Genomic DNA, 13,708 nt, shown 5'->3' with positions numbered 1-13,708 from the left:
AAGCAAAAGGCAAAGGAGAAAAGGAAAGATATATCCATCTGAATGCAGAGTTCCAAAAAACAGCAAGGAGAGATAAGAAAGCCTTCTTAAGTGAACAACGCAAAGAAATCGACAAAAACAAAAGAATGGGAAAGACTAGAGATCTCCTCAAGATACCAAGGGAACATTTCAAGCAAAGATGGGCACAATAAAGGACAGAAATGGTTTAGACCTAACAGAAGCAGAAGATATTAAAAAGAGGTGGCAAGAATACACAGAAGAACTATACATGAAAGATCTTCATGACCCAGATAACCACGATGGTGTGATCACTCACCTAGAGCCAGACATCCTGGAATGCAAAGTCAGGTGGGCCTTAGGAAGCATCACTCCAAACAAGGTAGTGGAGGTGATGGAATTCCAGCTGAGCTATTTCAGATCCTAAAAGATGGTGCTTTTGAAAGTGCTGCACTCAATATGCCAGCAAATTTGGAAAACTCAGCAGTGGCCACAGGACTGGAAAATGTCAATTTCATTGCAATCCCAAAGAAAGGCAATGCCAAGGAATGTTCAAATGACTGCACAATTGCACTCATTTCACAAGCTAGCAAGGTAATGTTCAGAATCCTTCAAGCTAGGCTTCAACAGTACATGAGCCAAGAAATTCCAGATACAAGCTGTATTTTTCTAAATACAGGAACCACAGATCAAAGTGCCAGCATCATTGGATCATAGAAAAAGCAAGGGAATTCCAGAAAAACATCTACTTCTTCACTGACTACTAAAGCCTTTGACTGTGTGGATCAAACAAGCTGTGGAAAATTCTTAAAGAGATGGGAATACCAGATCACCTTCTTTGCCTCCTGAGAAACCTGTATGCAGGTCAAGAAGCAACAGTTAGAACTGGATATGGAACAATGGACTGGTTCAAAAATTGGGAACGGAGTATGTCAAGGCTGTATATTGTCACCCTGCTTATTTAACTTATATGCAGAGTGCATCATGTGAAGTGTCAAGCTGGATGAAGCTCAAACTGGAATCAAGACTGCCAGGAGAAATATCAATAAGCTCAGATATGAAGATGACACCACACTAACGGCAGAAAGTGAAGAGGAACTAAAGAGGCCATCTCTTGATGAAAGTGAGAGGAGAGTGAAAATGCTGGCTTAAAACTCGACATTTATAATACAAAGATCATGAGATCCAGTCCCATCACTTCATGGCAAATACATGGGGGAAAATATGGGAAAGAGTGACAGACTTTGTTTTCTTGGGCTCCAAAATCACTGTGGATGGTGACTGCAGCTGTGAAATTAAAAGATGCTTGTCCTTAGAAGAAAAGCTATGACAAACCTTGACAGCGTATTAAAAAGCAGAGACATCACTTTGCCAACAAAGGTCTGTCTAGTCAAAGCTATGATTTTTCCAGTAGTCATGTACAGATGTGAATTGGACCATAAAGAAGACTGAGGACCGAAGAATCGATGCTTTCAAATTGTGGGGCTGGAGAAGATGTTGACAGTCCCTTGGGCAGCAATCAGATCAAACCAGTCAATCCTAATGGCAACCAACCCTCAATAATCACTGGAAGGACTGATGCTGAAGCTGAAGCTCTAATTCTTTGGCCAGCTGATGCGAAGAGCTGACTCATTGGAAAAGACTCTGATGCTGGGAAAAATTGAAAACAGGAAGAGAAGGGCACGACAAACGATGAGATGGTTGGATGGCATCACTGATTCAAGGGACATGAGTCTGAACAAACTCTAGCAGATATAGAAGGACAGGGAAGCCTGGCTTGCCGCAGTCCACAGGGTCACAAAGAGTCGGATACTACTTAGCGGCTGAACAGCAACAACAAAGTTCATGGCAAAGGAGACAAGAATATACAATGGTGGAAAAGACAGTCTCTTCAAAAAGACAACTATGTAAAAGAATGAAACTAGAATATTTTCTCACACCATATGCAAAAGTAAACTCAAAATGGATTAAAGACCTTTAAGACCGGAACCATAAAACTCCTAAAAGAAAACATAGGCAGAACACTCTGACACAAATGCTAGTAATATTTTTTGAATCTGTCTCCTAAGGCAAAAGAAACAAAAGCAATAATAAACAAATGGGACCTAATTAAACATAAAAGCTTTTGCACAGCAAAGAAAACCATCAAGGAAACAAAAAGACAACCGGATAAAAATATTTGCAAATGATATGATCAATACGGGATTAATATCCAAAGTATATTACTAGCTCATACAACTCAATATAACCAAAAGACCCGATTGAAAAATAGGCAGAAGACTTGAATAGACATTTCTCCAAAGTTTTTGAGTTTTAAATTTCACCTTTCACATCGCAGTTCAATAATAATTCAATAACTGTAACTTCATCTTTTGTGAAGCAAGCAAAGTAAAGAATGTCCAGTTTTAAAAGTCAGAAGACCATTCATGGAAAAACACTTGACGACTAAAGTACTATACACACAGTACAATTACTACTATTAACTAAGCAAACAGCTTAGAGCAAGTCATTTAAATATTGTGGGTTTTCAAAAACCCTTTAAAAACGAGGTGATTACACCATCTTCTTCAGCACTAATAATGCAGGTCCTTCTGTTTTCATGGAAATCTAGTTTCTATCTCTATCAAGTTTGGAGAGTTAGTCATTTTAAAAATTCCAAGTTTTTCACAAGGCATGTCTGATTTTTGTTACAAATAACTACAGGCTATTCAGAAAAACAATAGGGCAACTAAAAAAAGCTTGTTAAAGTTGTGCAATTTTTAAAAGCATCTGGTCTATTCCTTTCCTCTAAGTTGCCTCCTCTGCAGAACCAATGTATGCAGACAGCCTACTCAATTTTGTACATCAAGTCAAATTTTTGTACAAAACACAGTTTACACAGGTAGAAGTCACAAAACAAAACAAAACATCATTACTCGGAAAATTGTGAAGAACCTTACCATATAACTCTTTGAAAGATGTTTCAATGTTTGAAAATGTGAATTGTGAACTATAATCTTTGAAAAATTCAAAAATAGCTAGACAGACCTGTGCTCTAATAGCTTACACATAATCTCAAACAATTGGATGCAATTTAACTTTTAAAATATACAGACTTCACAGAACAGGAAATTTAGTAGAATAAGTGGAATAGATTAAGAGAACACCTGTGATGAGAAAAAGACCATCCCATCCATTGTGCACTTTAAAAGAATTAATTTTACGGAAGGCAAATTAAATCTCAATAAAAAGGAAAGAAGAAAGTGAAAGAGCCTCTTGAGTGATGCAGCTGTGTCCTAAGTGATGCTTAAGTACTGTAAACACAGCCCCCTGTTTACCACCTCTGGAAACTTCTTTCACTCCCATCTGCTTTTCTCTCTCTGCTCTCCCACTCTGCCCATGTAGCATCATGTAACACTGCCATGGGCTGCATTTCTCACACACCCCACTGGTCACTGGCTGTAGGAAGTGGTACTTGATTTTCTGAATCACCCTTCCACTGATTCTGGGTACCCACATCCTCCTCTGCCTCCTCTTCATCTTTTTTAGGGAATTACTGTGGCTCAGTTGGCAAAGAATCCACATGCAATGCAGGAGACCTGGGTTTGAATCCTGGGTCAGGAAGATCTCCTGGAGAAGGGATAGGCTACCCACTCCAGTATTCTTGGGCTTCTCTTGTGGCTCAGCTGGTGAAGAAAGGGAAAGACTACCCACTCCAGGATTCTGGCCTGGAGAATTCCATGGACTGTAAGGTCCATGGGGTCGCAGAGAGTCGGAGATGACTGAGCAGCTTTCACTCTCATGGAATTTGTTTCCATGAAGCTTGGACATACTGACAAGCTCTCTGAGACAAAAGAAATAGACTGAACATTTGCCAACTGCTAACAAGTCCCAGGGGCTCTGCGGGGTCCTGAATATTTGTTATCCTATGGCTTCTCATGAATACTTACAAGAGCAAGATTCTAGATGAAAACACTGGGACTCTGAGAGTAGCTTCCATTCAGACAGCTGGCGGATATTCTCCCAGGTTATCTATTTTAACTTCAAAAGGCACAGCTTAAAAATCACTTACTGGTTAGAACTAATTTGATTCAGGGAAAGTACTAAAAATGACGCAAAGCTCACAAAAAGTGGCATTGTTTGTTGGTATATTTGAACACAATCACACTTAAAATAATCCCTTGAAGAACGTTTTCCATTCTAGGAACAGAATATTTATGAAGATTTGTTCTTTTAATAGTATGAAAGAAAGGAGACAAAAAGACTTTTTTTACAAAGAAAAATAATGCAACAAACCGCTCACGGGGATCCTAGGCTTATTGCTACTTTGGGGGCTTCTGGGTTTGCCGGAGCAAATGCAACAGTTTTTCCATTTTAATTGGATTTATTTCTGAGTCCCATTTGCCATCCCTCCCTCCTCCCACCAATGAAACCAAAGGAAGCTAATTTTAGATGCATTTGCCGTGGTGGAGGACAAGCTGCAGTATCTGGAGGTCTCAGGTTTGGAGTTATCTTCTGGGGTGATCGTGGTATTTGAAATTTGTAAAATTCATGCTCTCTCAGTTGTTGCAGCCATTGAGTACTGCCTGGTGAACCAAAACTGCTCATAGGTATTATTACTTGGTAGATACTTGGAGACAGACTGCCTGGATTCGAATCCCAACTACACCTCTTCCTTGCTGTGACTTTGTCAAATTACACAAATGTCCTGTGCCTGTCCTCTTGTGTATGAAATGGGGAGGGGAATAAATAGCTCCTATGCCCTGGGGCTTTGAGAGGGTTCAATGAATTAATACCTGTAAAGCACCAAGAATAATGTCTGGCACATAGTTTGTGCTATTTAAATTCCTGTTACATAATTAATTTAAGAATAAAAATGTATATTGCAAAATTGCTTTCCATATACTATTTTGTTAACTGATTAGTCCATGTTTACATGAATTAGAATTGCTAAAAATTAACTTGCAGGACCTGATTTGCTTAGCATAAAATCAGCCAGAAACCCAGAAGGAAGACTCAACAAACATCTCCATTTGCGGGAAGATGGGTTGAAAATGGTCTCCCAGTATTGACGATATTGCCCCAAATGATCATTGAGAGGTTCTGCAGCTGTCATGAAGACGCACACATACTGTTGCCCCAGGCTGATGAAGCAGAAAGAAGAGGGAAATGGCCTTTGCCTTAGATCCCTGCAGAGTGAGAGTCTGGACAGGATGATCGACTGCCCCATCCCCCTGAAATTCCAACAGAAAAAGACTGGCAGATCTCTGGGCTTTCCAAAGATCTTCCCTCATTTCAGAGAAACAAAGAAGAGCGTTCTCAGTTTCACAACATTATTTCTCTTGGAAGGAACAAAGGCTGGTTTAAACATTTCCTTCCAAGAAAGACCTTCTTACTTTCTCCGTCTCATCTCAAGGGGGCACAAGGTGGTGCTTTGGCATTCTCCAGTGACACCTTCTAAGTGTCCACGGACCTCCGGACACTGCTGTGTCACCATCCTGGATGGAATGAAGCACCTGAGAACAACAGATGGTTTCCTCTGGAAAAAAGCCGAGCTTACCCAAATAGTTGTTGCTCTTGTACATCTCGGTGATGTTGATTTTTGTGGCTCCTTGGGGAATCTCCACAACTCGGTGGTAGCCCAGGCTGGTGAGGGCATGCTTAAACACACCCGACACAACCTGGCAGCCTGTGTTATCGCCTCCGCACACCCCGCATTTGTCCACAACTTTGTCGGAGCCTAGGTAGTCATCACAGCCAATGCTCTGCAAAGAGGTGGAAAACAAGAGACTCTTGTAGCATATGTCAGGAGAGTCCCAGGGATGAAGGGGACAGGGGACCACTGAGGCTCTACTGTGGGTCTTGAACTGACTGTGTTCCTGCCCTGATCCAGCTCCTGTAGATGAGCAAGTTCCTCCTGCCTTTCACTCAACAGAATTTTACTGAGCACCTACTCTGGGCAAAGGACTTCTTTTCTAGGTATGTGTGAAATGTACATTGTAGCGGCGAGGTGGGGGGTCACAGGTAGTAAAGTGAAAATGTTAGTCCTCAGTCAGTCCAACTCTTTGCGACCCCATGGACTATATCCCACCAGGCTCCTCTGTCCATGGGACTCTCCAGGCAAGCATACTGGAGTGGGTTGCCATTTCCTTCTCTAGGGGAGCTTCCCAACTCAGGGATCAAACTCGGGTCTCCTGCATTGCAGGCAAATTCTTTACCGTCTGAGCCACTGGAGTGAACAAGTAAGTAAAACAAGCACATCGGGTGGTAGTAAATGATCAAGAGAAAAGTAACGCAGGGGAAATGAATAAGGAGGGTGTGGGGGTTGGACATTTATTTGCACAGATTAGACACTGAAGTTGTCCAGGAAACCCATCCCACATTGGAAGATTTTGGGACCACGATAAGCACTGCACCTAAAACTGGGGTCTGTCCCCATATCCTCAGTTCTAAATGACAGACAGTACAAACACTTAGCCAAGAATCCCCCAAAAGTAGTGTTCTCAGGCCCTGTTTCTTAGGAAATTAAATCAAATTGGTTAAGATCTGGATCCCCACTGGTCTCTATGCATCTAAATAACAGGATACTGTCTGTAGAGGCAGTCTCCCATCAGGGTTTAAAGGAAATCTGACCTTCTTGTATTTCCTCCCCTGAAGAGTCTTCCCATTATTCATCCCAAGATCTTTTTGCTTTATCTTTCCCCTCCCTGTTCATGTATCTCTTAGGGCAATTAAACCTTAGGACAGAATGGAATGATTTTCACAGAATCCTTTTCCACCGCTGATTCCAGAGGACTCACATTCATGTATCCTGAATTTAAAGTTAGGGTGTGTGGTCTGCACAGAGAAGTTTCTGTCACAGTTCTGCAGGCAGACAGAAGTGAGCTGATTGCAGTTTGGACAATGAAGTATCGGGATGACAGTATTTATTTCACTGGGTTAAGGGGATAGGCAATGATACTTGAAATTAGAATGGTACTCTACAACTTGAGAGACATTTGCTGAATCACAGAGTTGTGATGGTTCTGGAATTCTAAGAGCAGTCATCAAACCCCACCGCAGGGGCAAAGTGGTCAGCAAACCATTCATAGTCCACCTTGGATTTTGTTAAATAATCCTGGGTCTGTTTATGTGGGTCCTACGGGTCCAATCTTATAGACAAAGTCAAATCAAAAGGTGTTCATTCTCCCCCAGCCCAATGCCTACTTCGTGTTTTGACTGACATCTCTCTGCAGGCACTGTACATCGGCATTATTACTTCCATATTCCTGCGTGCACGTTAGTCCATCAACGATAACTGGTCTTTCTTCACAAATAGCTTCTCTGTAAAACATTATTTCTGACAATAGCAGAACATCATCTCAGTATGTTCCTACACATCCCATTAACCTTTCAAAATGCCATGTTTCCTATGTATTTCTCCTCCCTCAAACAGTTCTTGCCCTCAGCCCGTGCACATTGTAGCAGAAAAATAAGGAAAATGCTTTCTGTGAGTGGTTTCTACCCTGCACCCCTGCTCTGGGTTCTCCTTTGCTTTCAAATAAGCAAGCAAACAAAAACCCACCATCAGTAAAACTTCGGGAAAGTAGATCCCACTTTGCCAAAGAAAGACGCTAACTGAATTAAGGAGATGCCTCTGATGGTCACTGATGGGGAGATGAAAGAGAAGCTGGCAGCACTCACTCCCTGCCCTAGCGATATCTAACTTTCCTCCCTTCCCCCAACCATGATCCATTCTTGCTACCCTTGGACGCAGCTTCTCCCAGATGGAGCTCATTCTCTTGGGGTACCCCAGGTAAATTAAAGAATGGGTGCCGAGACACAGAAGTAGGAAGAAACACTGAGGAATCAGGAAACATGCTCATAGACACACATGGTGGAAGCGTAGGTTTGCTAGGAGGGATCAAAGGACGCTGGAGAATTCAGCTGAGTTTCTTAAGGATCTTGTTTGCCAGGGTGAAGAATCGGAATTTTATTCTATTGTATCAACAACCACTGGGTGTCTGAAGAAGGTGAGGGCCACCGTCAGATTTTGTTCAGATGATAACCTTGGCTGTAGCGAGGAGTGGGTCTTAGAGTGGGGAGAAGAGGCAGTCTAGTGAGTTCTTCTCTTGTCAGTGGGGTGTATGGTCTATTTCAGGAAAGAACGAGAGCTTTTGAAGATGGGGGCTGACATTGCATGAATCCTCAGCTCCCAGCCCAGTTACAGTGGGACAATCACAAAGAAATTATACAGCCATAGATTGCTTCAGACAACCCAGACCCAGACAGAAAAGCATTCTACCTTATAAATCAGACACTGTATTAAAATGTTCTGCACAGTGCAATGGATCCCCCACCGGATTTCCCATCCAGCACAGACACTCCTGATACATCTAGATGGGGAGAGAGAGGGCTACAGCAGGTTTTCCTGGTCTGGGAGTTGCCTTCAGAGAAGCATGTGGTGGCGCAAGTGATGGCAAAACTGAAGATAACATCTTGCCTTCCCAGAACCCATCTCTGGACTCTGAGCCCCCAGGGTTCACTCCTTAAAAGAGAAGTCAGAAGAAGGGGTGTGTGTGTGTGCGTGTGTGTGTGAACCTTCTTTCAGGAGTGTCAAGGGGCTAGCAGAGCACACTTCTAGGGTTCTAGAGGCCACTCAGGGCCTCTGAAAGACTGGATTGCCACGGAGGTGTTAAATGTCTTACATGCAGGTCACAAAGCAGGAAGGACAATCCCATAACATGAACCGGGTGGAGGACATGCTTTTAAGATTTTTATTTTTAACACTGTGACCACCAGCAAATTACCTATCTGATCATTGTCCCTTCTCCTGCATAGGGCTACGATGACTATCTGATGATATAAAGAGAGAAGATTTGAACTTGGAGTCCAGGCAGGGCATGGCTAAGGAAGTGACTTAGGGCTAGAATCTGAAAAGCAAGAAGGATCATTTATGGCAAGATCGAAAGATGTAAACACACATTTTATCACTGATGTTGTTGAGTGACTGCACCAGGCGGGCCATCTGGGAAATGCCAGGCTGAATCTGACGCAGGTCCTGCCTATGGGAATTTGATTCTAACCAGAGGGATAAGACATCCAGGCAGAAAATGACATGCTAACAGGCGATGAGGAGTCCCTGCATCCTCTGTGTCATGCTGAGTCAGATCAACTCTCTTTTAGAAAGTTGATAATTACCAATGGGGCAGATAAGTCTGGAGAACGTGGCCAATATCCCGGTCTGAACTAGGGGAATAGTGATGGCAGGAAGAAGATTTCAGAGATGCTTAGGAAGCAAACTGGACAGGTCTTTGTGAGGAGGAAGGGAGCTCCATTTGTCGTCCTCTTCTTCTTCCCCCTCCTCAATCTGTCATACCTAACATTTACAGTCTTTGTCATTTTCCAGGTCCTCTGAATATACAGTTTTCTCATTTACTCTTAAAAGCAATCGATACTATTGCTGAAAAACTAGGAAAATAGGACTTAAGGGACAGATTAGGTTACTGGCCCAAAGCCATTCTGTTAATAAGTGGTGGGGCTGGATCTGAAGCCAGAGCCCATGCTTATAACTACTATGCAAAAACTGTCCCCCTCCAAAGGATCAGAGGTCACACTGAGGGTTCAAGCATTACTGAAGGAGTGGATGGTGGCAGTGACCTAGGTGTAGAGGAGGAAGTTCAAGGCACTGTTACCACAGCGACAGTGAGAGCTTGGTCCAGGAGCGACTCCGGCATTCTCCTCTTTTAACATTATGGAGTATCAAACGCGTCATGCGTCTCTCACACACCCGACTATTTTAACACTATACACACAGTAAGTGAGTAAATATCTTGGCTCATCTTCCTATCACATTACCTTCTTATTGTTACAACTTTTCATTTTGAAATTGTTCTTCAGACTCAAAAAAAGCTATAGAAATAGTACAGAGCATTTCAGTGACCCCATCACCCAGCCTCCCTTGAGAACAATATCTCACATTGTCAAAACTATGTATATCATGCATATCAGTATATTAACTCAAGAATAAACTTCATTTGGATTTTGGCATTTTTTAACCTGCACTTTTTTTTTGGTGTACATGTCTACAAAATTTTATCACATGTCTGGATTTGTGTGCTGTGTTACTTTCTTTAAAGCAGCTAGTATTCTCCTCCAAAACATGGCCGGGTAAATTGATAAGGGGAGCTGACGTCATTTACCAGGCACTTCGGTGTGATGGAAAGAATGTTGTACTGGGAATCAGGCAACCTGAAGCACAGTCCTGGCTCAGTCCCTGACTTACATGTGATGCTAGATGGGTTGCTTCTCTCTGGGCTTGGCACTGAAAACATTTCTACCATCATCCAGACCTACACGGGACAGTGCTCAAAAGTGAATCTGAAGTGAATTCTGGTTTTGCATATCAGAAGTGTGGTCAACTGGTCTCTGATGCGCGTGACTTAGTAGCACTGGTCTATGCCTCTAATGGGCTTTCCTAGTGACTCAGAGATAATCTGCCTGCCAATGCAGGAGATGAGGGTTTGATCCCTGGGGTGGGAAGATCCCCTGGGGAAGGAAATGGCAACCCACTCTAGTATTCATGCCTGGGAAATCCCATAGACAGAGAAGCCTGGCAGCTATAGTGCATGGGGATCACAAAGGAGCAACTGAACGGCCAAACACAACAACAACATGTCTCTAAACTCTTCAGAGGCACCACCCACGTGCTAGCAGTGGGCTCAGAAGGTGACCCTGGATCTGCCTGAGCTAGGCCTTGAGATGCGCCTCCACTTAGGAGTGCGGCATCAGTTGATGCATCAACTAGCCATTCTGAGCCTCAGTTTACCTACGACTGGGGTGGCACCTCCTAGCGCAGTTGCGAAGATTGAACGAAGTAAACACAGAAGGCATTTAGCAGGATGCTGTGATAGGCTGGCTTCTCAGAAAACACTGGGTTTATCATTGTCTCTACAGACTTGGTTTTATCTGGAATCCATCCATTTTAAAGTGAATCCCATCACATGTGAGTGCTCAGACTCACTCCTAGTTCTATAGCACTTTCTATTACTTCTCAGATGTAGATATTCTCTTCTTCATTCGGAGAAATTCAGAGAAGTCTGAAGAGCTAAGAAAAGGCCAAGTTCACCAAAAATGTAAGGCACCTTATGTGGTTCCTTTGCACCCTTACTGCTCCAATAGTACCAAGTGAAAATGGACAGAACGAGCATCTGGTCCTTGGTCTATATTTCATCTCTTTTTTTCTGCTCATCATGTACTGTCACTCAAAAGAGATATTTTTTGTTGTTACAAAGATGATTGGACAACCATCAGATATCCTTTTACTCTGCCAGTGATTTTTGCAACATGTTGTAGGAAAATTTTACATGTTGCAAGCCATCACAGGAGAAATTGCTCAAGAATTGCCCCCAGTTGTGTGCCAAAATTAACCTAAATGAAATTTCCTATGGGAAATGAGCAATCTGGATGACATGTTTGGTGGTGAATTTCACAGGGAGGAGGCCTCTGCACATCATGGCAGGGTAGGCTGGTGCCAGGCATGCAGATACTGGAGCTTCGGACTCCCTAATGGGAAGCAGATGTTTCTATGTGTGCTCAGTAAACACACCAGATAGGGTAATCTCCACCAGTTGGCCAGATGACACCAACGGGTAAAACAAAGTGCCTTAATAACCGCGCTGTCACAACAGTGTGGGGAGAACAGTATTATTAAAATGATTAGTCGTTAACACCAATGTACTTATATTTATGCTGAACTAATTTGTGGAAATATATACGGATTCCAAAACTTCTATTCACAACATCCTGTTGAAAGAAATTCTTGGGCTTATGATAAATATCTCCTTCTTTTTACAGTCAGGAATGTAGATCAATACCACCTTCTCGAAAAGCTATTTAGCAAAAAAGACTGTTTGACCCAGGAATTCTTCTTCTTTTGTTTTGCTTTAAAATTTTATTTATTTATTTATTTATTTTGGCTGTGCTGGTTCTTTGCTGCTGAGCAGACCTTTTCTAGTTGGGGTGTGTGGGCTTCTCATTGCAGGGGCTTTTCTTTTCGTGGAGCACGGGCTCTGGGGCGCTGCAGGCTCCAGTAGTTGCGACTCCTGGGCTCCAGAGCACAGGCTCGATAGTTGTGGTGCACAGGCTTAGCTGCTCCTCGTTCTGTGGGATCTTCCTGGATTAGGGATCGAACTCATGTCTCCTGCATTGGCAGGTGAATTCTTACCACTGAGCCACTGGGGAAGCCTCCAGGAATTCTTCTTCTGGGAATTTACACTAAGGAAATTATAAGAGGCCAACAATTTCTGTGTGAAGGATCTCATTACCATATTATTATTAATAAAAAAAATGGAAACATCTTAAATGTCCAACATAGGGAAATAGCTATACCATAAACAAAAATCCTCTGAGAAATACTGGATGGATCTTTTCCCAGTTGTTTTCTCATGAAAATCTTCCAGTACTTGTGCCTACATGATGGACTCTCAATACAGTTCAGTAAATGTTTCCTGGGAACCCATACTATGTGCCAATACAGGGCTAGGCAGGAGAGACAGGAAGGTAAAACCAACCTGGTTCCTACTGAAAACTTATAGTCCAAATCAGGGGTCTGCAAACTATTGCCCACTGGCCAAATCTGGCCACCACCTGTTTTTACAAATAAAGATTTATTGGAACACAAACATGCCCATTAGTTATTGTGGGGACTGCTTTTGTGTTACAACAGCAGGGTTGAGTCGTTGAGACAGGGATAGTGAAGTGGAGCAAGACCCTATGGTCCTTGTCCTCATGTCCTCAGCTTAACTTTTGTCTGTGGAAAACTTAAGCCAAGGGCTAAGTTTAATCAGAGAAGTGAGAAAATGTGGAAACAAAGGGAAACAGTCAATGGGAAATAATAACTTCCTAGTCATTTAGCATAGTCAAGGACTTCCAGTTCCTTCTCAAGGGTGATAGGTGATATTCTGAGCCATGTCCTGTGAGCTGTCTTATAGATACTAAAACCCTCCCCAGGTGAAAGAAGGTAACTACATGATGAGCAGACTGTAGCTGTGAAATAAGCTGCCACAGTTCCAAGAGCTGGCCTCAAGAAATGGAAACAAACCAACCCTGGAACTGAAGATTAGCTATGCTTAATCTAAATGATCCTGGTCAGACCACCGATGACCGATTTCAAGATGCCTGTCAGAACTGACAGTGCTATTTCTGCATGTAGCCCCCTCCCTCAACCTATAAAAGCTTTTGCCCACTGACGGTCAGTGGGGCAAACAACCTCTGGACAGGCATCTGCCCTCCCACCCCTGGCTGCCGGCATCCAAAACAAAGCAAACTTTCCTTTCCACCAACCTGGCCTCTTTAATAGCTTTTGAGCAGCGAGCAGCCGGACCCTACTTTTAGATACAACAGTATGGCCCACAAAGCCTAAAATATTTGTTTTAGTGATTTATATAGTAAAAAAAAGCCAACCCGTGGTCTAAATCAAAAGGCAGACATGATGCCATCTTTCAGTATGGTGTGTAAATGTTCAGAGGGAAGGATGCAGAGCCCTGCACAGATGAGACAGAAGCTGAACTTGATGGCTCCAGTCTGCCCCCGACGGCCCTCATCCTGTATCACACACTGCTCACTTGATTTGTCTCAATGTGTCTCAACTGTAAGATGCAAGGTCAAGAGTTACCTTCCACCTCAGTCATTTTCTTTCTCCCCCCTTAGGCAGAAAATGCATACTTTTCAAACAAAATCCCGTGCAGAAATA

At 42.8% G+C, this 13,708-nt stretch overlaps 1 protein-coding gene across 4 annotated transcripts in view; it reads right to left on the bottom strand.

The window, feature by feature from the left end:
- The window catches only part of THSD4 (thrombospondin type 1 domain containing 4), a 694,305-nt gene that overhangs the window by 110,065 nt on the left and 570,532 nt on the right, over window positions 1-13,708 (bottom strand). For all 4 annotated transcript variants that reach the window (XM_042252121.1, XM_027971544.3, XM_042252122.2 and 1 more), the window contains one exon: window positions 5,537-5,741. In XM_042252121.1, coding sequence (XP_042108055.1) covers window positions 5,537-5,741 — 205 coding nt within the window. The remainder of the gene's footprint in view (window positions 1-5,536; window positions 5,742-13,708) is intronic.

The sequence above is a fragment of the Ovis aries genome, chromosome 7 (assembly GCF_016772045.2).
Source record: "Ovis aries strain OAR_USU_Benz2616 breed Rambouillet chromosome 7, ARS-UI_Ramb_v3.0, whole genome shotgun sequence".
NCBI lineage: Eukaryota > Metazoa > Chordata > Mammalia > Artiodactyla > Bovidae > Ovis > Ovis aries.
This window is presented reverse-complemented; position numbering and strand designations above follow the sequence as displayed.